The sequence below is a fragment of the Myxine glutinosa genome, chromosome 1 (assembly GCF_964187855.1).
Source record: "Myxine glutinosa chromosome 1, kmMyxGlut1.1, whole genome shotgun sequence".
NCBI lineage: Eukaryota > Metazoa > Chordata > Myxini > Myxiniformes > Myxinidae > Myxine > Myxine glutinosa.
In genome coordinates, this window is record NC_136261.1 from 277,847,572 (window position 1) to 277,874,686 (window position 27,115).

Consider the following 27,115-nt stretch of genomic DNA (forward strand, 5'->3'; position numbering starts at 1 on the left):
AGTCGGCGGCTTGATTTCGCTGGAGGTGATAAAAGCGACTGCAGGGGACTGCTTTAGCAGGGCAGATGAGAGATGACTGGAGAGAGGCCTTGAGAGATACGCTGGGGGATGACCTGGAAGAGGAGCGCAATCCACCGCAAGCCCTACCTACCTACCTACCTACCTGCCTGCCTGCAATACCCCCCTGTCGTTGGAGAGACGCGCTGAACGGAGGGAGACGGCTCCACCCCAGGAAGAGGAGCAGGTGTGCCGAGCCAGCGCGTGACGGCCGCGGATACGCGACGGAGGTTTTCCCGCCAAAACCGCGAGGGGTGCTGCGGCCTCCGACCTTGCCTTCCTCCACGCGTCCACCTCAGCTATTCCTTCCTGCAATATCCACCGTGTGAGTGTGAACGTCCTGTCCTACTCGTTTGTCTTGGGGATTAAGTAAATGAAATAGAATAAGTTAACAATGCACTGTGTGACTGCTCTTTTCCATCTATTGCTGTAAATAATATTGGTCGCTCTAAAATATTGCTTGTGTGTGTATAATAAATCTGTTCTTCCTCCGTATTCTTCTTCTTCTTTTTCATTCTCTTGCGATCGCTTTAGAGATTTCCCGATTGAATATCCGTGGGGCGATCTGGTCAACGTCGGGTGAAATCGGGTTTTAATCGGGGAGTAACTGTTCGGACGCGGTTAAATACACCACCGCTCGGTCCATATAACATCCAAAAGCCGCGTCTGTAACAATTGGTTGTCAGGAGGTGGGATTCGAACCTGGGACTAAATTTGTTAGGCCCAAATTTTGGAACACCAATTGTACTATTAGAGTAACAATTGGTGTCGGGGAGTGAGATCGACCCGGAGCGCGCTGCACGCGCTCAAAATTATAAAGCGGACGAAATTGTGTTTTATAAAACCCGAATTTTTAGATCGCGCCATGGACAATCAAGGCGATCGGATGTCGGTGGGGGAGATAGACGGGTTAGGGGTAACCCAGGAACCAGGGGAAATGTATGTGGAAGAAAGGGAGGAGGAAAATGGCAATGTGGTTGCGGGAATTTCAGGTGCACAAAATGGCGCTCTAGCGCACGTGATTACAGCGGCGCCACATTTAGCCACGCCCATGGTCGCGGTAGTCGAACCGGAGATGCCAATGGATTTGAACCTTTTTTTTATACAAATGAAGGCCCTTATGGCCCAGAATAGCGAGAAAATGAGGGAGGAAGCAAGGGCTGATAGTGCGAAAATGGAAAGCAGAATGATGGGGGTAATGAGGGACGAAGCGAGGGGTACCAGTGAGGGGTTAGACAATAATTTTAAGGAGTTAGACAAGAAATTTGAGGGATTAGACAATGGGATAGAAGGGGTGAAAAATGGGTTAATGGGGGTAGAAAACAGAATGGCCGCTCAAGAGAATCAGTTAGAGGGGGTGAAAAATGGGTTAATGGGGTTAGAAAATAGGATGGAGGACAAATTGCGGGAAATGGGGGAACAATCCGCCCGGGAAATCGAACAGATGGGGAACCAGATGGAGGAAATACGACGAGGGGTGAGTGAGGAGGTCTCGGGGCTACGCGAGGAGGTAAAGCGAGGCGAAAAGCGTATCGAGAAAGAGGTGAGAAATAATACGGTAAAGTTACAGGGGGGAATAGAAGACCTGACGAAAGGAGTAGAACAGCTGACGGTGGGACAAAAAGAACTAGCGGACCAAGTGGAAAAGAACACTGCAATCATCGGGGGTTTAAAAGCAACACAAAAGGACATTAAAAATGAATTAATAGCGACACAAAAGGAATGTCAAATGGTACATGAGGGATTGACGAAGAGGTTGGAAGAGGTGACAGAAGTAATGGAGACGAAGGACCGGGAGGTAAGGACGCACATAGAAACGGTTAAAGTAGCAATGGAGGAAGAAATCGAGGGGGCGCACCGGGAGCTGAAAGAGGTAAAGGAAAAATTAGAGGAGGTGGAAGAAGGGGTGAGTGAAATTAAGAAGAGACGGAGGGAAGCTAAGAGGGAGATAAAGGAGGAAGTCATGGAATATGTACAAGGTCTGTGTTCAAATCATGATGCGGTGCTCACTAACCAAATAAAAAGTTTGCAGGTGGCAGAGGAGGTGCGACGAGGTACGGAGGTGAGTGGCAATGTACATGATGTGAGGGGAGATTCAGTCGGCTTGGGGGGTGGTGTAGACCCGGGTGTTCGTGAGGGACCAATGGTAAGATGTATGACTGGTCCGGAGTGTATGGACAGAAGAGGTGTGCAAGGAGGTTTGGCTATGGGAAGTGAGGGGGGTGCTGGTGAGCAAGGCTGTGGGGGTATGGCATGGGTAGCGGGTTGCGGAGGGGCGACCCAGGCATCGACACCGGGAGGGGTAGTGTTTGGAGGGACGGGGGATGCGCGGGAGCCCCCCGGGAATAGCGTACTGTGGGAGCCCGAGCGGTTTGGTCCCGCGTTGATCCCGCAAGGAGTGACGCGCGGGGTCCGACCTTCGGGCGCCCACAAGGTCCCACTCGCGCCGTATGACGGCAAGAGTGATTTGAGGGCGTACCTGGCGCAGTTTGAGTATGTGTGTAAAGGCAACGGTTGGAATCCGGACGAAGGTGGAGTACACCTGGTGGGGGCACTGCGCGGTGCGGCGGCGGAGGTGCTGACAGCTTTACCACCGGGTGCTCTCACCCTGCCAGCTCTCCGTGCGGCTTTAATTAACCGTTTCGGTATCGAGCAGCAAAGCGAGCTTGTTAAAGCTCAACTTGCGCAGCGTAAACGCAAGCCCCAGGAGACCATCGGGGAACTTGCTCACGATATTCGCCGCGCAGTAGGGATTGCACACGCAGACATGGCAGCGAGTTCCCAGGAAAGCCTGGCGCTGGATCATTTTATTCAGGCCCTTCCGGATCTGGAGCTCCGACAACAGCTCGCCATGTGGCGCCCGCAGACCATGAGTCAGGCGGCCGACGCTGCAGCCCGTTGGGAAGCAGCGAGGCCCCTGGCCCGGGGAGGCGAGCGCCATGCAGTGGCGGTGCGTCAGATGGGGCCCGTGATGGGGGGCGGCCCCCCAAGGGGGCCCGCCCCCGACGGGGGCCCCGATCTGGAAAGCATGGTCCAGAGGTTAGTGGATCGGCGCCTGGCGGGACCTGGACCATGGCAGGCGGCCCCAGCGGTGGCACCCGGTAGTCCCCGACAGAGTACCCCAATTCGGACATACAGGGGGGGGAATTTGGAATACCGGAGGCAAGCACCTTACCAGGTGAGGTGCTATAACTGTGCTCGGATGGGTCACCGTGCGTGGGAGTGTCGAGCTCCGCGCCGGGACGTTTCCCGCCAACCGATGCCCTCAACTCCGCCTAGTATCGATCGGCCTAGCCGACCACAGACACCCCCCCGCCAGGGCCCGGGAAACTAGAACGTGCCGGGCATGCAGGGCGGTGTTCGGCAGTAGGGGATGGAGAGAAGCCCTCGTTGACGCGACAGGTCATTCATTGTGGCCAAATTGGGACGGGTAGTTTGACAATTCGGTGCAAAATTGCCGGCGTGGGGGTAGACGCCGTGGTGGACACGGGAGCCAGCGCCACGATCATCAGCCCCGTGGTCCTTAATTCGAGTGCAGACGGCTGGGGTAAAATCCAGCGTCTGGAAAATCATAGTTTGCAGTTGGCTACCGGGGCAACGGCTCCGATCATAGGGCGTGGTTTTGTGACCCTCAAGTTGGGATCGGTAAAGCAAGAGATAGAGGTTTGGGTGGCGGAGGTGTGCGACCCATGCTTAATAGGGTTGGATTTGTTGACTGCCAGCGGTTGTAAAATCGACTTGAGTCGGGGGATCCTGCGATGGGGAGTGGAAGAGCTACCATTGGAGGGGGTGAGCACGGCCGAGAGGGTGGAGCTGGAGGCTCCTGAGGCCGTGACCATCCCTCCGGGGGCCGAGGCCGTAGTGCCGGCCCGATGGTCAGCTCGCCCGACATGGCAGGAATCCTGCGGCCTGGTCGAACCGGTGGCAGCGCTATCCGTACCTGGTTTAATCGTGGGCCGTACCCTTGTAAAAACGGACGGGCCGGTGGTGGCCGTCCGAGTAATTAATATTAGCACAGAACCACGCACTATAGTGAGGGGCACGAAGGTAGCTGGCTGCACCCCAGTTAGAGAAGTCGCGTCAGTGAGGGGCGAGAACGTCCAGCCGAGCCGGCCCCAGGGGGAGCCTTCAATAAGTTCTAGGAATTGGCCCGATTCCATTTGCGAGATGGTAAATCGTAGTAGCATAGAGTTGGGAGGTACCCAGAGGGAGGCCTTACACAAACTGGTTGGGTCCCATTTGGACCTCTTCTCCCTGTCCACCGAGGATATTGGACGTACGGGCCTGGTGAAACATCAGATCCACACCGGTGAGGCCCGGCCTATTCGTCAGGCCGCCCGACGGCTCCCTTGGAGCAAGAGGGCGGAAGCTGACGAGCAGGTTGAAAAAATGCTCGACGCAGGCGTGATCGAGCCCTCGGGAAGTCCTTGGATGTCACCTGTTGTGCTGGTCAAAAAGAAGGATGGGACCACGCGGTTCTGCGTGGACTATCGCCAGCTAAACAACGTGACACTCAAGGACTCATATCCCCTGCCAAGGATTGATGACACCCTCGATGCCGTTGCGGGCTCAAATTGGTTCACAACTTTGGACCTCAAGAGTGGGTATTGGCAGGTGGAGATGGATAGGGCAGGGAAGGAGAAAACGGCATTTTCCACAGGTAAGGGACTGTACCAGTTTACTGTGATGCCGTTTGGTTTGTGTAACGCCCCCGCCACCTTTGAAAGATTGATGGAGCATGTACTAGGCGGCATGCCATGGCAATCATGCCTGGTGTACCTGGATGACGTCCTGGTACATGCCCAAACGTTCCCCCAGGCAGTAGCGAATTTGGACCAGGTGTTCGGGTGCCTCAGACAGGCAGGGTTGAAGCTGAACCCGAGTAAGTGCACTTTGTTTGCAAGAGAGGTGGCCTATCTAGGTCACGTGATCGGCCGCGAGGGGGTAAAAACGGACCCAGACAAAATTAAAGCGGTAGAGGAGTGGCCCGCACCATGTACCATCAAAGAGGTGCGGGGATTTTTGGGACTCTGCTCCTACTACCGGCGCTTTGTGGCGAAATTTGCGGAGTTGGCCCGTCCCCTCCACCGGCTTACGGAGAAGGGGACGCGATTTAATTGGACACCGGAGTGCCACGAGGCCTTCCAGAAATTGAAGGGGTGTCTAACATCCGCACCCCTTCTAGCTTACCCCACTAGTAACGGGGCATTTACCCTGGACACGGATGCGAGCCAGGAAGGATTGGGCGCAGTTTTGTCCCAGACACAGGAGGGCGTGGAGAGAGTGATTGGTTACTATAGTCGGGCCTTAAGTAGGCCCGAGCGAAATTATTGCGTCACTCGCAAAGAGTTATTGGCCATGCTGGCTGCCATGAACCATTTCCACCCGTACCTGTACGGGCGGAAATTTTTGGTTAGAACTGACCATTCCTCCTTGCAATGGCTCCTTCGGTTCAAGGAACCGGAGGGCCAAATTGCAAGGTGGTTGGAAAAGTTGCAGCAGTACGATTTTGATGTGGCCCATAGGGCCGGGAAGGCCCATGGTAATGCGGACGCACTCTCTCGGCGTCCTTGTCTGGGGGAAAACTGTAAATTTTGTGCGAGACACGAGGAGAGGGAGCAATTGGGCGATTCCGCCCCGATTCTCGTCGTCCGGGCAACCCGGGTGAGAGGGCCAATTTTGCCACTAACCGCGGACGAGGAATTTGGAGAGTTGGCTTGGAGCACGGCCCAGCAGGAGGATCCTGTTCTGGGGCCGGTGTTCCAATGGGTCAAATTGGGGCAAAGGCCAAAGGGGGAAGAGGTCACCCCCCTCGGGGCGCAAACAAAGGCATATTGGGCTCAGTGGCAGACCCTGGAGTTGAAAGGCAACATCTTATATCGCAAGTGGGTGGAGGTTCCCTCTGATAGAACTTCCTGGCTGGTGATAGTCCCTGACAAATTCAAGAACGTCATATTGCAACAGGTGCATGGTACCCGCTCCGGCGGCCATTTGGGCAGGACAAAGACAATATCTCGGGTCCGCCGGAGGTTCTATTGGGTGAATATGGGGCGTGACATACAGGACTGGTGTCGGAGATGCGACGCCTGTTCTGCCAAAAAGGGACCAGCACGGAGGATGAGGGCCCCCCTTCAATTACATCAGGTGGGGGCCCCCCTTGAGCGGGTGGCTATGGATATTCTAGGACCGCTGCCCCGCACCCGCCAAGGTAATAAGTATATCCTCGTTGTAATGGACTATTTCACCAAGTGGCCGGAGGCCTATGCCCTCCCCAACCAAGAAGCAGGGGTGGTAGCACAGGCCTTCGTAGAAGGATTTGTATGTCGGCACGGGATTCCACAGGAGCTGCACACCGATCAGGGTCGAAATTTTGAAAGCCAATTGCTAAAAGATGTGTGCAGACTCCTGTCAATTCGGAAAACCAGGACCACGCCCTTGCGGCCACAATCTGACGGGATGGTGGAAAGGTTCAATCGAACATTGATCCAACAACTGGCATTGTTCACCACCACCCGTCAGGATGACTGGGACGAACATCTCCCGTACCTGTTGATGGCCTACCGAACTAGCCAGCACGGGGCCACCGCATGCAGTCCAGCGTTGCTTATGTATGGGCGGGAGTTACGGGCTCCCGCCGACTTGCTATGCGGTCCCGTGCCAGACACCACGGATACACCGCCGAGGGAGGGGTACGCACGTCACCTGGAGGAAGGCATGGAGCGGGTCCATGCCTTCGCCCGCCGCCAGCTCCATCTGGCGGGGGCCAAGATGAAGCGCAGGTACGACGACCGGAGCCAGGGGAGTCAATACGCTCCGGGGATGAAGATTTGGTTCTTTAATCCCCGGAGGCGGAAGGGAAGGTGCCCAAAACTCACCTCCCCCTGGCAAGGCCCAGGAGTCGTCCTGTCGCAAATCTGTGACGTGGTCATTAAGATCAAAATGGGGCCACGGACCCCCCCTCGGATCGTCCATGCCGACCGGATAAGACCTTATGCCGGCGAGCAGGCGCCCTCATGGATCGCCTCGGCTCTAGATGCCGAGGCAGGACCCAGTACCTCTTGCGACGGGGGCTCGTAGCGTCAGAGGACTGGGGGGATGGTAGTAGGAGATGCCCCGCTGTGGGGGGGATGGCAACTCTGTCATCCCTCACCAGTGGGGCAAATGCGCTATAGATTATGGGGTTTATGGCAGTGAAAACGAGCCAGGGAGGGCTTGGATAATGATAGGGATCTAGCGAAGATGACCTTAGGTAACGATAAGGTTAGTTAGTGACTGATACCTGTAGTGGGGACGCCGGTAGGTTAGTGTGGTTGATAATGACGTGGGAGCGCAATAGTTTAAAGGGACGACTGGGAAGCGCAAGTTTCAGAGGGGAGGAGTTAGCTGAGATGATGCCGTGTGTGGGAGTGATTGAACAGGTGTGATTGCACAGGTGTGCAACTGAACAGGTGGATGGAGCAGTGTATGAGTGAGTGATGGTGATTGTGTATTGTGATGACCAAGTGGTCCAGGAAGAAAGGAGGGTGCAGGTGGCACCAGGTGAGATTGCACAGGTGTGCAACGACAGGTGAATGGAGGGCAGGTGTATGGAATAAATGGTATGGAGTATTGGAATGGATGGTCGTGGAGTGAGTATGGTGGAAATTGTGGAGTGGAGTGGATGGTGCGAAGGTGTGAATGGGGGAAGAGTGGACCCCCATCACGGATACCCGGGGCGGGTAGTGTAAGTGTTAGGTAGAGGGTATAGGTAAATTGTAGTTGGATATTGGCATCTGTGGTGCGGGTGACAGAATGGTATGTGGATGGGTGCGTTGGTGTTGTGGAAATGGCTGGGCGTGTAGCCTGTTAGTGTGTGTAGTTGGGTTGGGCACTCCACCACTGTAAGGATGTCGGCCAGGTGAGGCCGCAGGTGGGCTCTGGGAGCCGGTAGTAGTTGTGTGGATGGGGCCCGAGGATCCGGAGGACGGACCCGGGTAGCCCAGTGCCAAAGGGCACCAAGGGGTGACAGAGCCAGGAGAGGGGCTGCCCCCAGTTAGATAGGTTAGGGTGAGGAGCTAGGTAAGCTCGGGTGGCAACTACAGTGGTGGAGGTGTGCAGGTGGGTAGACCTGTTGGGAGAGGTACACGTCGCAGCCCAGAAATTGTGCTAGAGCACCGGGAGATGAATCGGGGGAGTGAGACCCAAAAAAAAATTGAGGAGTACCACAGTTTGGCCAATGGGAATTGGTTATTAGAACCCATAGTGTAAGTTGGCCAATGAATTGGCAGGGAAAGACCCCGGGTAGTGTAAAGTGTGTTAAAATCATTTAGAGGATAGTTAGGATGAAGGATCTCCTCACACCATCTGCATCCACTCACCTGAGGTGACAGGTACTCCACACCATGCCATGTTTTGATTATTTTTTATGATGCAAATGTTTGGATTGTGAGACGCATCATGACGTGGGTGTGACATTGTGCTTTGATGTTCCATCTCTGCCTCCTTATGAGGATTGATGATGAATTGGTGATGGCAAATTTTGAAGTAACGGGATTGTGGAGACGAATTTGGTATAGGGGAAATATGGGGAAGACGTGACAGTAGTGACGAATTTGTAAATGTGTAGATTTTTGTACATATGGGGTGGGAACAAGGGTAGGGTAGGTGACAGGGGGGTGACGTACGGTAGGGACGAGCTTTCTCACTTCGGCCTCCGTACGCATTTCACCTTGCATTGCCTTATTGACGTGTACCCTTGTGACCTTACCCCTCGCTCAATTGTCTTTCTTTTGTCTCCCACATGACCTGTGCGCCATTGGGTGCCGATGGGAGCGTGCGTGAGGTGGCCATTGTGCGCCCGAGATTCCCAGAACCAGCATGCATTGCGTTGATGTACCACAGTATGGACCGCTGTTCTGCGGCCATGTACCACTTGATGGACCCCAGGTTCTGGGGCAGGGCACCTCTGTTGGAGACCGGCCATAGTGGCCAGGGAATCTTGCTTGCGGACCTCGGTAAGGTGGCACCTATGCCAAACAGGTGGACCACCCTTAGTTGGCCCCTGAGGCCCTAAATAAAAATGGACACAAGTTGTGCTTTTTATTATGTCCAAATAGGCCGCATGAAGCCTGAAGACGTCGGGAAGAACATCGGCCCAGCAGACAAGGAGAAGACCACCACCAGTTGTTTTGTTGTGTTTATTATGAACCATGGTGACTGCGCACCGAGTGGTGCTTTGTGGTGCTTTTGGGTGCTTTGGTGGTATTGGTACTGGTGCATCGATGCAATGCGTGCTGTCTCCTCCCTCCCAACAGGAATTTCTTTCTCTTGTTCCCTAAAAAAAGAAAAGAAAAAAACACACAGGTCCTGGGTTGCGTTGTAAATAAGAAATCACGTCATTGTAAATAATGCTCCCCACCGTAAATGTATAGTTTCAGAATAATTCCGTAATTCGGTTAGCTGTGGGCTTGAGTCTGTTAGACAGGATGCAATGCAATAGGGGGACATACTTATTTGTGTTTTAAAATTGTCACACTCAGGGTCAGGTTAATTGTAGAGGGAATTACACCTACATGTCACACTCAGTTAAGTCTAGTAGGCCCGAGGACGTGCCTGAAGAAAGGAGGGTGCAGTGTAACGATTTTGAGAAGTGTAACGGGTTTTGAGAAGTGTAACGGGTTTTGAGGAGTGTAACAATTTTGGAGGAAGGGTAACGGATGTGAAGAGTATGGTTTTGGTATGGTAACATCCTGGTAATGTAAATAATGGTCGCAGCCGTCCTCCTAATTAATTTCATAGAACATACACGCAGGTCACGATATATCTTTTAAATAGTGTATTTCCTTATTCCATGTAGGCTAAGTATGTGTTTTCCCACTAGATTGACTTTGCATTGTATCAAACAAAATAAGCGTAGGCCCTTCCAATTTCCCCAAAACCTCCCTTCCAATTGCCTTCCGCATTTTGGCTGGTTTTCTTCAAACCACCATTGGCCACGAGGTAAGGTTGGGGAAGAAAGGCGTGTCCCCACCTCGTCATAAGAAGCAAGGAGTGAACCAGCCCTAACAGCCAATCAACACCGCGGTGAGTGACCCGGTAGGCGCGCCCTCGGAGTCGGCGGCTTGATTTCGCTGGAGGTGATAAAAGCGACTGCAGGGGACTGCTTTAGCAGGGCAGATGAGAGATGACTGGAGAGAGGCCTTGAGAGATACGCTGGGGGATGACCTGGAAGAGGAGCGCAATCCACCGCAAGCCCTACCTACCTACCTACCTACCTGCCTGCCTGCAATACCCCCCTGTCGTTGGAGAGACGCGCTGAACGGAGGGAGACGGCTCCACCCCAGGAAGAGGAGCAGGTGTGCCGAGCCAGCGCGTGACGGCCGCGGATACGCGACGGAGGTTTTCCCGCCAAAACCGCGAGGGGTGCTGCGGCCTCCGACCTTGCCTTCCTCCACGCGTCCACCTCAGCTATTCCTTCCTGCAATATCCACCGTGTGAGTGTGAACGTCCTGTCCTACTCGTTTGTCTTGGGGATTAAGTAAATGAAATAGAATAAGTTAACAATGCACTGTGTGACTGCTCTTTTCCATCTATTGCTGTAAATAATATTGGTCGCTCTAAAATATTGCTTGTGTGTGTATAATAAATCTGTTCTTCCTCCGTATTCTTCTTCTTCTTTTTCATTCTCTTGCGATCGCTTTAGAGATTTCCCGATTGAATATCCGTGGGGCGATCTGGTCAACGTCGGGTGAAATCGGGTTTTAATCGGGGAGTAACTGTTCGGACGCGGTTAAATACACCACCGCTCGGTCCATATAACATCCAAAAGCCGCGTCTGTAACAATATTTTATGTTTGTTCAACCACATATCAAAGCATAAAAACCACAAACAATATAATTAATTGCACAGTAACGGCCAGATGTTACAAGTTAAAAGAAACGAAAGAATTAATTACATGTAAAACCTCAAATATAGTTTACCTATTGACCTGTAGCAAATGTGCGATGCAATATGTTGGTGCATTGATGGGTTGACTGACTGCCTGGACGCAACTGAGGTTGTGGATCTACTGATGTACCATCTATTGATGTGGATCCATGATCGAGGTTGTGGATCCGCCGTTTGGAGAGCTCCTGGGCTGAAAGGATCGAAACCTCGAGGAAGAACGGTGCCCAGCTGATGATCCATGCAGTCGGGAAACTAGTCAATTGCTTACAGGTTAAGGCTCTTGCTTTAGGTGGAGAAACTATGTTTGAGGTTTGCAATTTAAATAAAGTTGAATATGGGATGTTGTGAAATTAACATCATTTACAGAAGTCCTTTAAATTATTTATATTTAAGTTTAGGAACAACCAATACTGCACAATTAATTAAGTGTGTGTGTGTGTGTGTGTGTGTGTGTGTGCGTGTATAAAAGAGAGAGATAGAATTGTGAGGAACAGAAATGAAAAAACGTGGTGTGTGTGTGTGTGTGTGTGTGTGTGTGTGTGTGTGTGTGTGTGCGTGTATAAAAGAGAGAGATAGAATTGTGAGGAACAGAAATGAAAAAACGTGGTGTGTGTGTGTGTGTGTGTGTGTGTGTGTGTGTGTGTGTCTGTGTTTGTTTGTGTGTGCGTGTCTGTGTTTGTTTGTGTGTTTGCATGAGTGTTTGTGTGTTGGGTGTTGGAGGGTTGAGGGAGGGCCAGTAATAGTCCGAATCCTTAAAGTCTTAAACTCAACACGGATCCACCATTTTCATGACAATAATAAAATTGAATTAAAGGTAAAATATTATTTCACCACCGATCGATGATTTTAATGAATGTGAATCGCAAAATGTAAACAGATATTAAGCAGCAAAGCGCGTATTACACTGCGAAGGAGCGTGGGCTCCGCACGTGGCGGCGACTGCCGGCCCGTGCTCTATGTTTAGTGCGTGCCGCGCGCTCCTTGCCCCTTATAGCACGTGCTCTGTGCTCCACACTTATAATAACCGTGCTCTGGCAGGCGCGTGGTCGCCTCCAATTCGCCTCGTGTCCGTACGTCCGTGCACGGTCGCGGCATCGCCGGGTCTAACCTCTGACCCCTGCGGTCGTGCCTCGTGTTCATACACCGCTTCGCGTATTCGTACCCCGCGGCCCGTGTCTGCAGTCCGTGCTACTCGCAGCCTCGAAAATCCGTGCGTCCCACTGCGTGCTGTTCAAGTAGGTTTGGAAACGCCATTCCCGCGCTCCATTCCGCTTTGCATGTCGAACGCGGAAAATGAACTCTTTTACTGAGCACATGTTTCATTGTTAATCTTCATCTTTACGTCATCGATCATCGCATCAATCTGAAGAATAAATATGACTACAGTATTTATATCGTGAGTTGTCGATCTAATTTAAACATCATTATTATAACCTTCATTATTATTGGTCGGTCTAACTATAAATAGATTTCATGGACATCAAGAATAGCCCCGGGTAATTATTAATTTATTTAATATTATTACCCAACATCATTATTATAATAACCATCGAGTAAGCTCGACAAAATCTTTTATGGGATGAGAATATATAAAACTGAAATGAATATTATTATTAGCACAATTACTTGTGTTGGACATTTTTCTTTCCTTAATCGTCACAAATATTATTTCGTGGAAAGTCTTTCATGAATAGGCTAGCCTGCCCAGACATTTAATAATAATAATAATAATACATTTATTTTATATAGCGCTTTTCAAGAAGCCCAAAGGCGCTTTAAACAAATTTGTTCTCGCAAATTTGACAAAGTATTTCAGATCTACAGCTACTACTACCACTACTAGTACTACTACTACTACTACTACTACCAGCACTACTACTACTACTACTACTACTACTACCAGCACTACTACTACTACTACTACTACTACTACTACTTACTAATACTACTACTACTTACTAATACTACCTACTACTACTACTACCACTACCAATACTACTACTACCTACTACTGCTACTATTAGTATTACTACCTACTACTACTACTACCTACTAATACTACCTACTACTACTACTACTAATACTACCTACTGCTACTATTACTACCTACTACTACTACCACTACCAATACTACTACTACCTACTACTGCTACTATTACTACCTACTACTACTACTACCTACTAATACTACCTACTACTACTACTACTACTAATACTACCTACTGCTACTATTACTACCTACTACTACTACCACTACCAATACTACTACCTACTACTACTACTACCTACTACTACAAGTACTACAACTACTACTACCACCACTACCTACTACTCTTCTACTACTACTACTACTACTACTACTACTACCAGTACTACTACTACTACTACTACTACTACTACCACCACTACATACTACACTACTACTACTACTACCACCACTACATACTACACTACTACTACTACTACTACCAATACTACTACCTACTACCACCACTACATACAACGCTTCTACTACTACTACTACTACTACTACTACTACTACTACTACTACCTACTACTACCTACTACTACCAGTACTACTACCAGTACTACTTCTACTACTACTACTACTACTACTACTACTACTACTACTACTACTACTACCAGCACTGCTACTACTGCTACTATTACTACCTACCACTACCACTACTACTACGTACTACCGGTACTACTACTACCTACTACTACAAGTACTACTACCACCACTACCACTACATACTACTGTACTACAACTACCACTACTACCACCACTACCACTACATACTACCCTACTACTACTACCACTACCACTACTGCCACTACCACATACTACCACCTACAACTACCTACTACCAGTACTACTACCACCACTACCACTACATACTACACTACTACTACTACTACTGCCACTGCCTCTACCACTACCACTACCACTACCACTACTACATACTACGTACTATGTACTACTTATTACATACTACTACTACTACTACTACTACTACTACTATGCATGTTCAGCTAAAAAGGAGGGTAGACCCTTTTGCACCTCGTTTCCTCAGGGCAGGAATTTGTAATTTGTTCATGGTGCCTGCAATAGCTCGCCGACTCTTCATGAAGAACACCGTGAGATCTATAACGTCCACCTACTAATACCTGCAGGCTGGACGCCCGGCTTGTTGCCCATCTGAGGGAAGGTGCACTTTATGATGCAACACCCTGCTTGCGAAACACCAATCCGACAGTTTACCTCCAGGTCGGGATTCAAACGGAGACTCTGACAACTCCAAGCTAAATGTGCTACCTTTGGACCATCCTACCAGCTTGTAGCTTGTACTTGCTACTCGTACTTGCTTGCTACTTGTTAGTTGCTTGCTTGCTTGCTTACTTACTTGCTTATTGCTTATTATTTGCTTATTTATTGCAAATTTTATTTATTATATATTATTTTATTTATTTATTTATTTATTTATTTATTTATTTATTTATTTATTTTGCTTATTAATTTATTTATTTATTGTTTATTTGCTTATTGCTTCCTTGTTGCTTACTTGCTTGCTACTTGCTTGCTTGCTTATTGCTTGCTTGCTTATTGCTTGCTACTTGTTACTTACTTGCTTATTGCTTGCTTATTGCTTGCTACTTGTTAGTTGCTTGCTTGCTTGCTTACTTACTTGCTTATTGCTTATTATTTGCTTATTTATTGCTAATTTTATTTATTATATATATATATATTTTTTATTTATTTATTTATTTATTTTGCTTATTTATTTATTTATTTATTGTTTATTTGCTTATTGCTTCCTTGTTGCTTACTTGCTTGTTACTTGTTGCTTGCTTATTGCTTGCTTGCTTATTGCTTGCTACTTGTTACTTACTTGCTTATTGTTTGCTTATTGCTTGCTACTTGTTACTTGCTTGCTTATTGCTTGCTTGTTACTTGCTTGCTTGTTACTTGCTTGCCACTTGCTTGCTTGTTACTTGCTTGCTTGCTACTTGTTACTTGCTTGCTTGTTACTTGCTTGCTTGTTACTTGCTTGCTACTTGTGCCTTGCTTGTTACTTGCTTGCTGCTACTTGTTACTTGCTTGCTTGTTACTTGCTGCTACTTGTAACTTGCTTGCTTGTTACTTGCTCGCTTTTTGCTTACTTGCTTGCTACTTGTTACTTGCTTGTTACTTGCTTGCTTGTTACTTGCTTGCTACTTGCTACTTGTTACTTGCTTGCTTGTTACTTGTTTGCTTGTTACTTGTTTGTACTTGCTTGCTTATTGCTTGCTTTTTGCTTACTTGCTTGCTTCTTGTTACTTGCTTGCTACTTGTTACTTGTTTGTACTTGCTTGCTTATTGCTTGCTTTTTGCTTACTTGCTTGCTTCTTGTTACTTGCTTGCTACTTGTTACTTGTTTGTACTTGCTTGCTTATTGCTTGCTTTTTGCTTACTTGCTTGCTTCTTGTTACTTGCTTGCTACTTGTTACTTGTTTGTACTTGCTTGCTTATTGCTTACTTGCTTGCTCCTTGTTACTTGCTTGCTTGCAACTTGTACTTGTAGTGTAGCGGGTGCGAGTTAAACTACGAACAGCTGCTGATATTCACACATTTTGTCGATTTTGTCGATGAATATCGAGGGTTAACAAAGGCCACTTGCCTCACCGACTGTACTTGTCAACAATCAAATCAAGGTCCTGCCTTGTGAGTCGCAAATCTTAAAATCTTTTTTTCAAATATTTATTGCTACTTCTCTTACTTTGTTGTTGTATAGTTAACGATCCGATACTGTGTGCAATCCAATGAATTACTACACATTGTAGATACTATGCTCTCATCCCTTAGCCACGTGTTCCACTGAGCTTGTTTGTTCTGTCTTGGTTAGGGTTCCCACATGTGGTCGAATTTCTTCCATGCTGAAAACTGGTGGAACACTAGTCATCCGCCTGGTCGTCCACCCATCCATAGAAGCAATGGCGGTGGACACGCCATCGCTTGCTTTGGAGCTCTCGGCCTAGCACTCTTCATCATCGGCTTAGCCTCTGACTTCTGGGTAGTCATAGTACCTTCACTAAGCGGGGATTTGAATCAAAACGACAGGAATTTTGCAGAAGCGAGGCAGAATCAAAAACGCAACTCGCCTCAGATCCTGGAGCGTTTACGTAGAGACCGCTCGGGTAAGAGCTGGGCATTTGATGTTGAGGAAAAAAGGACTGCTCTGGGAGTCGGTGATTTAATACCGAAAGACAATATCATTCCGATTCTTTCAAACCAAATGCCCGTGAATCAGTCGGTAATCCTGCATGAGAGTTCTTCGAAACAGAAAGGACAGGGAAGGACAGGGCTGGCTACGAGGAGTGTCGGTGCGATGAAGCTGAAAGAACGGGATGTTTTGCCTGCAAGCTGGGGACCAAATTCCATGATCAATGATGTGAACTCTACCGGCATCCATCTTGCAAAACAGGCAGAAGGGACTCGAGAAAGGAAGTTGCAAAAACCTCGACAGAATCGATTGGCTACTCGGTCAAGGATTCGCAGGAATGGCAAGAAGAGGGAAGATGCATTCAAAATGGCTAACGCAACACTGAGCAACAAAACAAGACCTTCTGGCGAAGACCAACAAGTGGAGGAGCACGAGCAAAGCGAGACCGGAGAGACCGAGGATCTAGTTGGGGAGAATGAGGAGAAGGATATCGAGATGGCGACACCACCTGGGCACTGTGGCCCAGGACATGCGTCTGTTTTTAAGATCTGCTGGAAGTTCAAGTGGCCGGAAGCTCAAGGAGACACCAACTGTGGTCCTGTTAACTTCCGTGGAGGTATGGAGGTCCACTTCTCTTTTAACGGGCTTTACCTTCGAGGATAAGCTTAGGGTTTGATTTGAGGCTTCTTTGTTCACCATAATCAGTTGGTGGATATCCAAATCTTCCTTGTTTGTCAATGTTTAAAAGCTACTGTGACCATATTTTTCCGGGTTTGAATGAATTTCTACGTGACCAAAACGAATGAAATGCTCGACTGGCAGGATAGCTCAGAGGTATGCACACTCACCTTTGTGATGTCCAGGCTGGATTTATCTTGATCCAACTGCAACAATTTACTCCTGTGACCTGTGTTTCACATTTAGAAAGATATATCAATGTATGCACTGTCCATCACAATGATATTAAACTGGAGGACCTGTCTGCCAGCAATGGTTCTTCCTGTATGTCAAATATCCCATGGTGACTTTCGCTCAGAGGAAGCGAGGTATCGCCTGCACCACGGTCAGATTCCAAATTTCTACTCTTACTGGGGGCACTGAGAGCCTGGTGCTGGCTTGGGGTCCTAGGATCCTGGGTTCAAATCCCGGTCGATCGCTGAATTAACACCAGGGGGTGTTATTTGTTAACCAGATGTTAACACCAGGGGTGTGACAGACTCAGCCTGTCATCCTTCCGTGGTCGGCAAATTGAGTACCAGTTCACTGGTAATTCCGTGTGTGTCGCAAGAGGCGACAAACAGGGTTGGTGGCAGGAAAGGCATCCGGCCATAAAAAAATTGCTTCAAAAAGGGGACCACGGTGCCAAAAAAAGGCCAACCCCTGCTCTGCTGGGAAAAATGGCCTCTAAAGGTGGTTCACAGGGGGCAGTGCATCAAACAGCATCACCGAGCTCCCAGCAATGATGTGAATATGCAGCCACATCATGCACAAATGTTGAATGAAAGAATTCAGAAGCATGAATCCAGAAAGAACTAGAACGGCCTCGGTAGGGCACACATCTCTGCCAGGCTGAACTGTTTAAGTATTGCATCCTGCCGATAGGTCAGATCTGGATTCGTACCTGAACCAAAATCTAATTGGGCTTGTTCTTGTCATCTAACCAACTAATCCACCAAGTTTTGTCATAAGTAGTCCACAACCTTTTGAGATTTCATGTTTGGCCTGATCACTCAATGGTGAAGAATTGCTTGGAAAAATTAAATAATTCTCCTATCCGAATCCATATTCAGATCTTCACCAAAATCTAATCATTTCATCCTTGTCACACACCAAATCTTCACCAAATTTCGTCCGAATCCATTCACAACTTTTTGAGATATCCTGTTCACAAACAAACAAATAAACAGACAGACAGACAAACAGACAGGGGTGAAAACATAAGCTCTATCCACCTTCGGTGGCAGAGGTAAAGAATTTGTGGGGTGGGTTATTTAGATTGTAGTAAAACATCAAGAAGGTTGATGTTGAAAGCTGTAGCACAATGAATTTGAGTGTGCAACACATCAAAGATGGGCCAACTGGCCTCCTCATTTCCTTGTTTCAGGTCTTACAGGGCCGTTCAACCCCTCATTACACTCGGTTTAGTCCCTTGGAGACTGGACCCTTTGTTAATTCATTTCCTTTCTGTACATCACACAGTGCCTTCAGAAAGTATTCACACCCCTTGACCTTTTTTTACATTATTGTGTCTTACTGCCTGAATTTAAAATGGATTAAATTAAGATTTTTGTTGTCACTGATTTACACATAATACCCCATAATATTAATGTGGAATTTTGTTTTTAGAAAATTTTACTGCCCTACCACTGGGAAGGCAATACCAAACGACCCAATTTACCCCGTGCCAAGAAGCTGCTGCGGCAGTACTGAACCTGCCCTGGGCAGAACAAGATAATGTGTGTGTGTGTGTGTGTGTGTGTGTGTGTGTGTGTGTGTGTGTGTGTGTGTGTGTGTGTGTGTGTGTGTGTGTGTGTGTATTTCCACCTTTTATTTACACATCATAACCCACAATTTCCAAGTGAAAAACAAATTCGACAAATTTCAGAAGAGTAATTCAAAATTCAAAACTAGTATATCTTTGGATAAATGTCCACCCCACCTTATAAAAGCAATTGTAAATTATCTCAGGTGTAACCAATCACCTTCAAAATCACACACCAAGTTAATTGACCTGCACCTGTGCAAAATTGTAGTGATTGATTATTTCAGAATAAAATCAGCTGTTCCTGTAGGTTTCCTTTGCTAGGTAATGCATTTCACAGCAAAAACCCAACCATGATGAGCACCAAGGGGATTTCAAAAGACCTCCAGGATAAAGTTGTGGAAAGGCACAGATCAGGGGATGGGTATAAAAACATTTCAAAGGCCTTGAACACCCCTTGGAGCACTGTCAAGACAATCATTAAGAAGTGGACGACGTATGGTACCACCAAGACCCTGCCTAGATCAGGCCGTCCCACCAAACTGGATGACCAAGCCAGGAGGAGACTGGTCAGAGAGGCCAATAAGAGGCCAATGGCAACTTTGAAAGAGCTACAGGCTTTTATGGCAAAGACTGGTCACTGTGTGCATCTGACAATATCCCAAGCACTCCACAAGTCTGGCCTGCACGGTAAGGTGGCAAGAAGGAAGCCATTACTCAAAAAGCCCACCTTGAGTCCTGTTTGAGGTATGCAAAATACCACTCTGAAGATTCTGAAGCCATGTGACAAAAAGTTTTGTGGTCTGACAAAACCAAGATGGAACGTTTTGGCCTAAATGCACAACGTTACGTTTGGCGCAAACCCAACACCACATCACCCAAAGAACACCAGCCCAACTGTAAACCATGGTGGTGGCAGCATCATGTTATGGGGATGTTTCTCATCAGCAGGGACTGGGGCATTTGTCAAGATAGAAGGGAAAATGGATGGAGCAAAATACAGAAAAATCCTAGAGGAAAACCTGCTGCCCTCTGCAAGAAAGCTGAATTTAGGACGGAAGTTCACCTTTCAGCATGACGACGACCCGCAGCGCACAGCCAAAGCTACACTGGAGTTGCTAAAAAAACAAAAAGATAAATGTCTTTGGCCCAGTCAGAGCCCCGACCTAAATCCAATCGGCAATCTGTGGCATGACTTTAACATTGCTGTCCATCAACGTAACTTGACTGAGCTTGAACAGATTTGTCGAGAAGAATGGGCAAATATTGCCCAATCAAGGTGTGCAAAGTTGCTAGAGATCTATCCCAACAGACTCACTGTAGTGAAATTATACCAAGGTGAACCCAGGGTGTGCTCGCTACAGAAGGGGCGTCTATAAGACCCGGGACAACCGGGGCGCGCGGACACTCCAGCGGAACTCACTGTGACATAGTCCTGTAGTTTGAATGGTATGTACGCCCCTAAATGCTGCGCTGACTGTCCTCTCTGTTGGACCATTGCTATATTGAATCGACCATTGCTCATGAAATACTCTGATTTTAATGCCTGTTGCATGCATGTATTCTTACAGGATGTACTACAGATCTAAATGATATTAAACCTACCCAGAGGTCAAGTCGTGTCTGAGCTTGATTTTCACGACACTCACAGCTGTAATTGCTGTCAAAGCTGCTTCCACCAAGTATTAACTCAGTGGGGTGGACACTTATCCAAAGATATTATAGTTTTGTATTTTTAATTAATTTTCTGAAATTTGTCGAACTTGTTTTTCACTTGGAAGTCGTGGGTTACGATGTGTAAATAAAGGTGGAAAAAGTCTGATTTAATGCATTTTAATTGTGAATTAAAATGCATTAACAAAAGGTGAAAAATTTGAAAAGGGTGTAGTCTTTCTATAGGCAGTGTATATATATATATATATATATTGTGAGAAACCACCGGTGAAACCACCTGTTCTCACGACCGATTTGGTGCCCCGCCCACCGCGTGACGTGGCATCCTTGGAGCCTCACGCAATCGGGGGGGAATTCGGCACGTGATTGGTGGAGGGGTCAGAGAGCGCGGTCGCCATCTTATGCGACGCACACGGCTCGAAGGCTCCGAGTGGGAAATATCAAAAAGGGTTTTCCTTGAAGCCTCCGGACAGCCGAGTTGGGCTGGTCGAATACCGTTCTGTATTTTACGAGCGAGTAACTCCAGAAGAGAACGAGTGATTCCCGGCTTCGTGTTGGAGCTACTGGCCGACCGTTCCTGGCGGCCTTGTGCGGTATTCCATCCTGTTACCCTCCGAGTCCCGGAGGTCGTCGATTGGAACCGCGAGTGATTGCCTGCTTCGTGTTGGAGCTACTGGCCGACCGTTCCTGCCGGCCTTGTGCGGTATTCCATCCTGTTACCCTCCGAGTCCCGGAGGTCGTCGATTGGAACCGCGAGAGATATTACCTGCGTCCTGGTTGGAGCTCCTGGTGCCGACCGTTCCTGCAGGCTTTGTGCAGTATTCCATCCTGTTACCTTTTATGGTTTTGTGATCGAGCCAATAAATAATCGTGCCTTACCCCTAGAAGGCCGATTAAAACACAATTGTGTTTATTGAGTTCTCTTTTGTTCACTCCGTGGACTACTTGAAGCCCGGACATTAACGTCCGTATTCCGTGCTGGGATACATTCCACAGACGGGATCGCGACAAATGGGTTGCTCGTCCTAGGATCATTCAAGTAAGAGCCATTCGATTTAGACGGGAATTCTGCAGTGGACGACATCTTCTGGCATCTGTTCATCGCCTTCTCACCAGCGGACGCCGTCTTGGAGGAACTTTCTCGCCGTAGGACGCTGTCTTGGGCAGAGAAGTGAATAGCCTCGGATCCCTCCAAACAACCGACAAAGAATAAGTGAATAGCCTCGGATCCCTCCAAACAACCGACAAAAAAAAAAAAAAACGTGAGTATTTGTACGTGGTATTTTTCTCATTGGCAATTTGATGTGCGGGTGATATTGCGTAGTTCGTGTCGTATTTCCCCAACAGAGCGTTGTGTTTGAGCGTTGTGTTTGAGCGTTGTGTTTTGTGCCTGGTCGTATGATAACTCGTAGCCAAGCTATGTCGACCAGGGAAGTGAGAGTTCAACCTGATCATGTTGACAGTCACGTGGGTGGCGAGGTGAGCGACGCAAGCAGCCTTGACCCGGTCACTCAACCCGAGATGTTAGGAAGCGATCCCATCATGACTAAATGCATGCGTTCGCCCTTCTGGACCGGGCTGACTCCGGGTCAACAACTTGACATGTATAACAGGGAGAATGACAGGGTAGAGGCAGAGCGTGCTGCAGCAGCAGAGAGAGAGCATGCAGCAGCAGAGAGAGCGCATGCGGCAGCAGATGCAGCAGCAGAGAGAGCGCATGCGGCAGCAGATGCAGCAGCAGAGAGAGAGCATGCGGCAGCAGAGAGAAAGCATGCGGCAGCAGCAGAGAGAGAGCATGCGGCAGCAGAAGCTGAACGCGTCAGAGAGCATGAGTTGCGAATGTTGACTGAACGACTGCGGGCAGAGGGGTCTGCTGCAAGAGTCCCGGAAACTGTTCATGTTCGTTTGCCGGACTGGACGGGAGACACGAAGCCAGAAGCGTATCTGGAGATGGCGGAGAAGTTGTTGGCTGCCGGTGGCATTGATGAGAGCTTGTGGGTCGGCCATCTTGTGAGCCATCTATCTGAGAAGGCGAGGGAGGTATATGCGAGGATGGCAACCGAGGACGCAAACAAATACAGGGCATTGAAGGCCGAGATTTTGAATGCCTATGCGGTGTCCGCATGTATTTATAGGAGAAATTTTTTCAGCTGGACTCGTGAGTCCAGTCAAACCTATGAGGAACATTCGCGGGCCTTGTTGGAACAGCTGCAGAGATGGTTCAAGGGGAGCAAGGTTGAGTTACCTCAAGCGGTTGCGGAACTCCTGGTGCGTTACCGTATCGATCAACAGCTTCCGCCTGACTTAGCATTGTTTCTTGTCGACAAAGACACTGTTTCCTTGGCAGACTGCGTCAACCTTATTGATAAACATGTTTTGGCGTGCAAAATGCTGCAAGTCACGCAGTCGCGTCGTAAGACGGAGGAGTCTGCGATCAAGACCGCCCCCCGTCTGCCCGGCGGCTGGATCGAGGGGAGGGGTTCTCCGATGCCCTCCACTGGTGGCGGTCGCGAGCCGCAGACCAGGGCAGGGCCCTGGTGCGATTTCTGCAAACGCGTGGGGCACGGTGAAAACCGCTGCTTCTCTAATCCCGCTAGTCCGGCCTACCGAGGCAACCCTCCTGTTAAGTCGGAGGGAGATCAGTGGAGCTCATCCGCCGGGCCCTCGCACACGACGGTGGCATCGGTGACCGAGGTCACTGCCACCGAGGCTAATTCCATTCATCCACTGTACCAGGATTATTCAGGGACAGCCTTAGTGGGTGGCCCTGACTCGATGCTGAAGTTTGAGGCCCAATACCTTCGGGATACTGGGGCGACACGGTGTGTTCTCCGGGCGGGGGTAGTTCCGGCCTCTCAGATGCGTTATACCGGCGAGTATACCCTCCTTCGGGGCATTGACCGGGTTCTTGGCCGGTATCCCCTTGCCCTCCTCGAGGTCCGGAGTGACATTTTTAAGGGTCCAGTGACCTGTGTGGTGGTACCCTACTACCCGATACCCGGGGTCTCCTTGCTGATTGGCAATGATGCCATGGCCAGGGAGGAGTCATTGACTCTGACCTGTGGGGGGGTCACTAGATCCCAGAGTAAACAGGCGGAGAGAGTGGCGGAGTCAGACATATCTTCACTCTGGGCCGAGGAGCCTAGCGCCTCGACTCCAGTTCCCGACGGTGACGTTGCGTCAGCTGAAGTCCACCCGAGCCTCCCGTCAAGCCACCCTCAGGTGCCGTGCTCCTCAGGGACCGCTCCCGCCATGTCGCGATTCAGCAGGAACGCTAATGCTAAGGTATATGTGGGAAACCTGGGCAATGGAGCAGCGAAAGCCGAGCTAGGGAGGGTCTTCGAACATTACGGACCACTCCGCAACGTATGGGTTGCTCGAAACCCACCTGGATTTGCAGTTGTTGAGTTTGAAGAGCCACGAGATGCTGAAGATTCGGTCAGAGCCCTTGATGGAAGGTTAATTTGCGGATCGCGTGTGTGCGTCGAGATGTCGAATGGCATGTCGCGGCGGCCTCGTTTCAGACGCCCTTTGGTCCGCAGGCCTTTCGACCCGAACGATCGATGTTACCAGTGCGGTGAAAGGGGTCATTACGCATATGACTGTTGTTCTCGACACCGGAGGAGTACCCGCCGCTCTAGGTCTCGGCCCGTTTCCTTCCTGTCAACGCTTCCCCCAACTTGAGTTTGGCCCCCTTGCCTCTCTATTGTGCTTTGTGTGAAGTGTAACTCTTGTAGGGTAGATATTAAGGTGGTGTATGGTGTTAAAATTTGTGTGTGAAAAAAACAAAAACAAACTGGTTCATTGTTAACCTGTTAATTAATGCCTGTTAATTGCCTGTGCGTTAATAATTGCGTTATTGTTGCGCTATTGCGTTGCGTTATTGTTGTTAATAAGTGTTAATACTTGTTAATGGCGTTAATTGCCTGTTAGCGATTACCGCCATCATCTTGCCATGTGATTTGCACCTACTACAAATACTGGTTTTTAAAAAACGCCGTCTATTCGACGGGGTTTTTACTTAGGGGGGGAGGACTGTGAGAAACCACCGGTGAAACCACCTGTTCTCACGACCGATTTGGTGCCCCGCCCACCGCGTGACGTGGCATCCTTGGAGCCTCACGCGATCGGGGGGGAATTCGGCACGTGATTGGTGGAGGGGTCAGAGAGCGCGGTCGCCATCTTATGCGACGCACACGGCTCGAAGGCTCCGAGTGGGAAATATCAAAAAGGGTTTTCCTTGAAGCCTCCGGACAGCCGAGTTGGGCTGGTCGAATACCGTTCTGTATTTTACGAGCGAGTAACTCCAGAAGAGAACGAGTGATTCCCGGCTTCGTGTTGGAGCTACTGGCCGACCGTTCCTGGCGGCCTTGTGCGGTATTCCATCCTGTTACCCTCCGAGTCCCGGAGGTCGTCGATTGGAACCGCGAGTGATTGCCTGCTTCGTGTTGGAGCTACTGGCCGACCGTTCCTGCCGGCCTTGTGCGGTATTCCATCCTGTTACCCTCCGAGTCCCGGAGGTCGTCGATTGGAACCGCGAGAGATATTACCTGCGTCCTGGTTGGAGCTCCTGGTGCCGACCGTTCCTGCAGGCTTTGTGCAGTATTCCATCCTGTTACCTTTTATGGTTTTGTGATCGAGCCAATAAATAATCGTGCCTTACCCCTAGAAGGCCGATTAAAACACAATTGTGTTTATTGAGTTCTCTTTTGTTCACTCCGTGGACTACTTGAAGCCCGGACATTAACGTCCGTATTCCGTGCTGGGATACATTCCACAGACGGGATCGCGACAATATATATATATATATATATATATATATATATATATACTAGCTTGGCTCGGCTCGCTGCGCTCGCCTCACCAAGCGTCGATACTGAGGAACAGGCTTATTTTAGCTGAGGATAATGACTGTACCTGAGTTGCTGTGTTGTCATGATTTTCACCAATCATAATACAAACAATTACTTTGCACAAATGTATTTGTTGTGTTTGTGATATTACATTTTTATCGGCAATTTAGGTTGAAGATTTAGGTTGAATGTTTTTTTTTCAAGAAAGAACCCCTCAGCACATACATAGGGGAGGGGTAGGTGCAGATTGGAAGTTTGGGACGATTACACCTCACCACCACGTAATTCAAAACACCTCACCACCAAGTAATTCAAAACACTGCATCACCACGTAATTCAAAACACCTCACCACCACGTAATTCAAAACACCTCACCACCACGTAATTCAAAACACCTCACCACCACGTAATTCAAAACACCTCACCACCACGTAATTCAAAACACCTCACCACCAAGTAATTCAAAACACTGCACCACCACGTAATTCAAAACACCTCACCACCACGTAATTCAAAACACCTCACCACCAAGTAATTCAAAACACGGCACCACCACGTAATTCAAATCACCTCACCACCACGTAATTAAAAATACCTCACCAACAAGTAATTCAAAACACCTTACCACCACGTAATTCAAAACACCACACCACCACGTAATTCAAAACACCTCACCACCACGTAATTCAAAATACCTCACCACCAAGTAATTCAAAACACCTCACCACCATAAAACACGTAATAAAAACACCTCACCACCACGAAATTAAAAACACCTCACCACCACGAAATTGAAAACACCTCACAGCCATCAAGCACGTAATAAAAACACCTCACAGCCATAAAACACGTAATAAAAACACCTCACCACAACGAAATTAAAAACACCTCACAGCCATAAAACACGTAATAAAAACACCTCACAACCACGAAAATGAAAACACCTCACAGCCATAAAACACGTAATAAAAACACGTCACAGCCATAAAACACGTAATAAAAACACCTCACAGCCATAAAACACGTAATAAAAACACCTCACAACCACGAAAATGAAAACACCTCACAGCCATAAAACACGTAATAAAAACACGTCACAGCCATAAAACACATAATAAAAACACCTCACAGCCATAAAACACGTAATAAAAACACCTCACCATCACAAAATTAAAACCACCTCACAGCCATAAAACACGTAATAAAAACACCTCGCAGCCATAAAACACGTAATAAAAACACCTCACCACCACGAAATTAAAAACACCTCACCACCACGAAATTAAAAACACCTCACAGCCCTAAAACACGTAATAAAAACACCTCACCACCACAAAATTAAAAACACCTCACAGCCATAAAACACGTAATAAAAACACCTCACAGCCATAAAACACGTAATAAAAACACCTCACAGCCACGAAATTAAAAACACCTCACAGCCATAAAACACGTAATAAAAACACCTCAGCCATAAACCCATAATAAAAACACCTCACCACCACGTCATTTAAAAACACCTCACCACCAAGTAATTCAAAACACCTTACCACCACATAATTCAAAACACCTCATCACCAACTAATTCAAAACACCTTACCACCTCATAATTAAAACACCTCACCACCACGTAATTATAAATACCTCACCACCACGTAATTAAAAACCACCATAACATTATTAAAAACACTTCACAACCACGGAAACAAAAGTTTGAGGGAGTCGTTAAGTGACAACACAGACACTGCCCAGATTTTTTTTTTTTTTTTTTTGTTGTATACAAGATCGAGGCTCGTGAAAGAGCTAACATTAATCACACAAAAAGACAAACCGACACACAAAACACAAAAAAACAAGGGGAGCGGCAGACAAGATGGGGAGAGAGGGGGAAGGACACAAAAGAGAGGGGGAAGAGGGG

General features: G+C 48.3%; 2 protein-coding genes across 2 annotated transcripts in view; both read left to right on the plus strand.

Moving 5' to 3' along the window:
* Positions 1-27,115, plus strand: part of ZNF575 (zinc finger protein 575) — a 686,770-nt gene that overhangs the window by 530,865 nt on the left and 128,790 nt on the right. The gene's annotated exons all lie outside the window — the stretch shown is intronic.
* Positions 11,892-27,115, plus strand: part of LOC137437721 (uncharacterized) — a 71,311-nt gene continuing 56,087 nt past the window's right edge. Inside the window, exons 1-2 of the mRNA XM_068132291.2 lie at positions 11,892-12,219; positions 15,871-16,804. Of these exons, the coding sequence (XP_067988392.2) occupies positions 11,941-12,219; positions 15,871-16,804 (1,213 nt within the window). The 5' untranslated portion in view covers positions 11,892-11,940. The remainder of the gene's footprint in view (positions 12,220-15,870; positions 16,805-27,115) is intronic.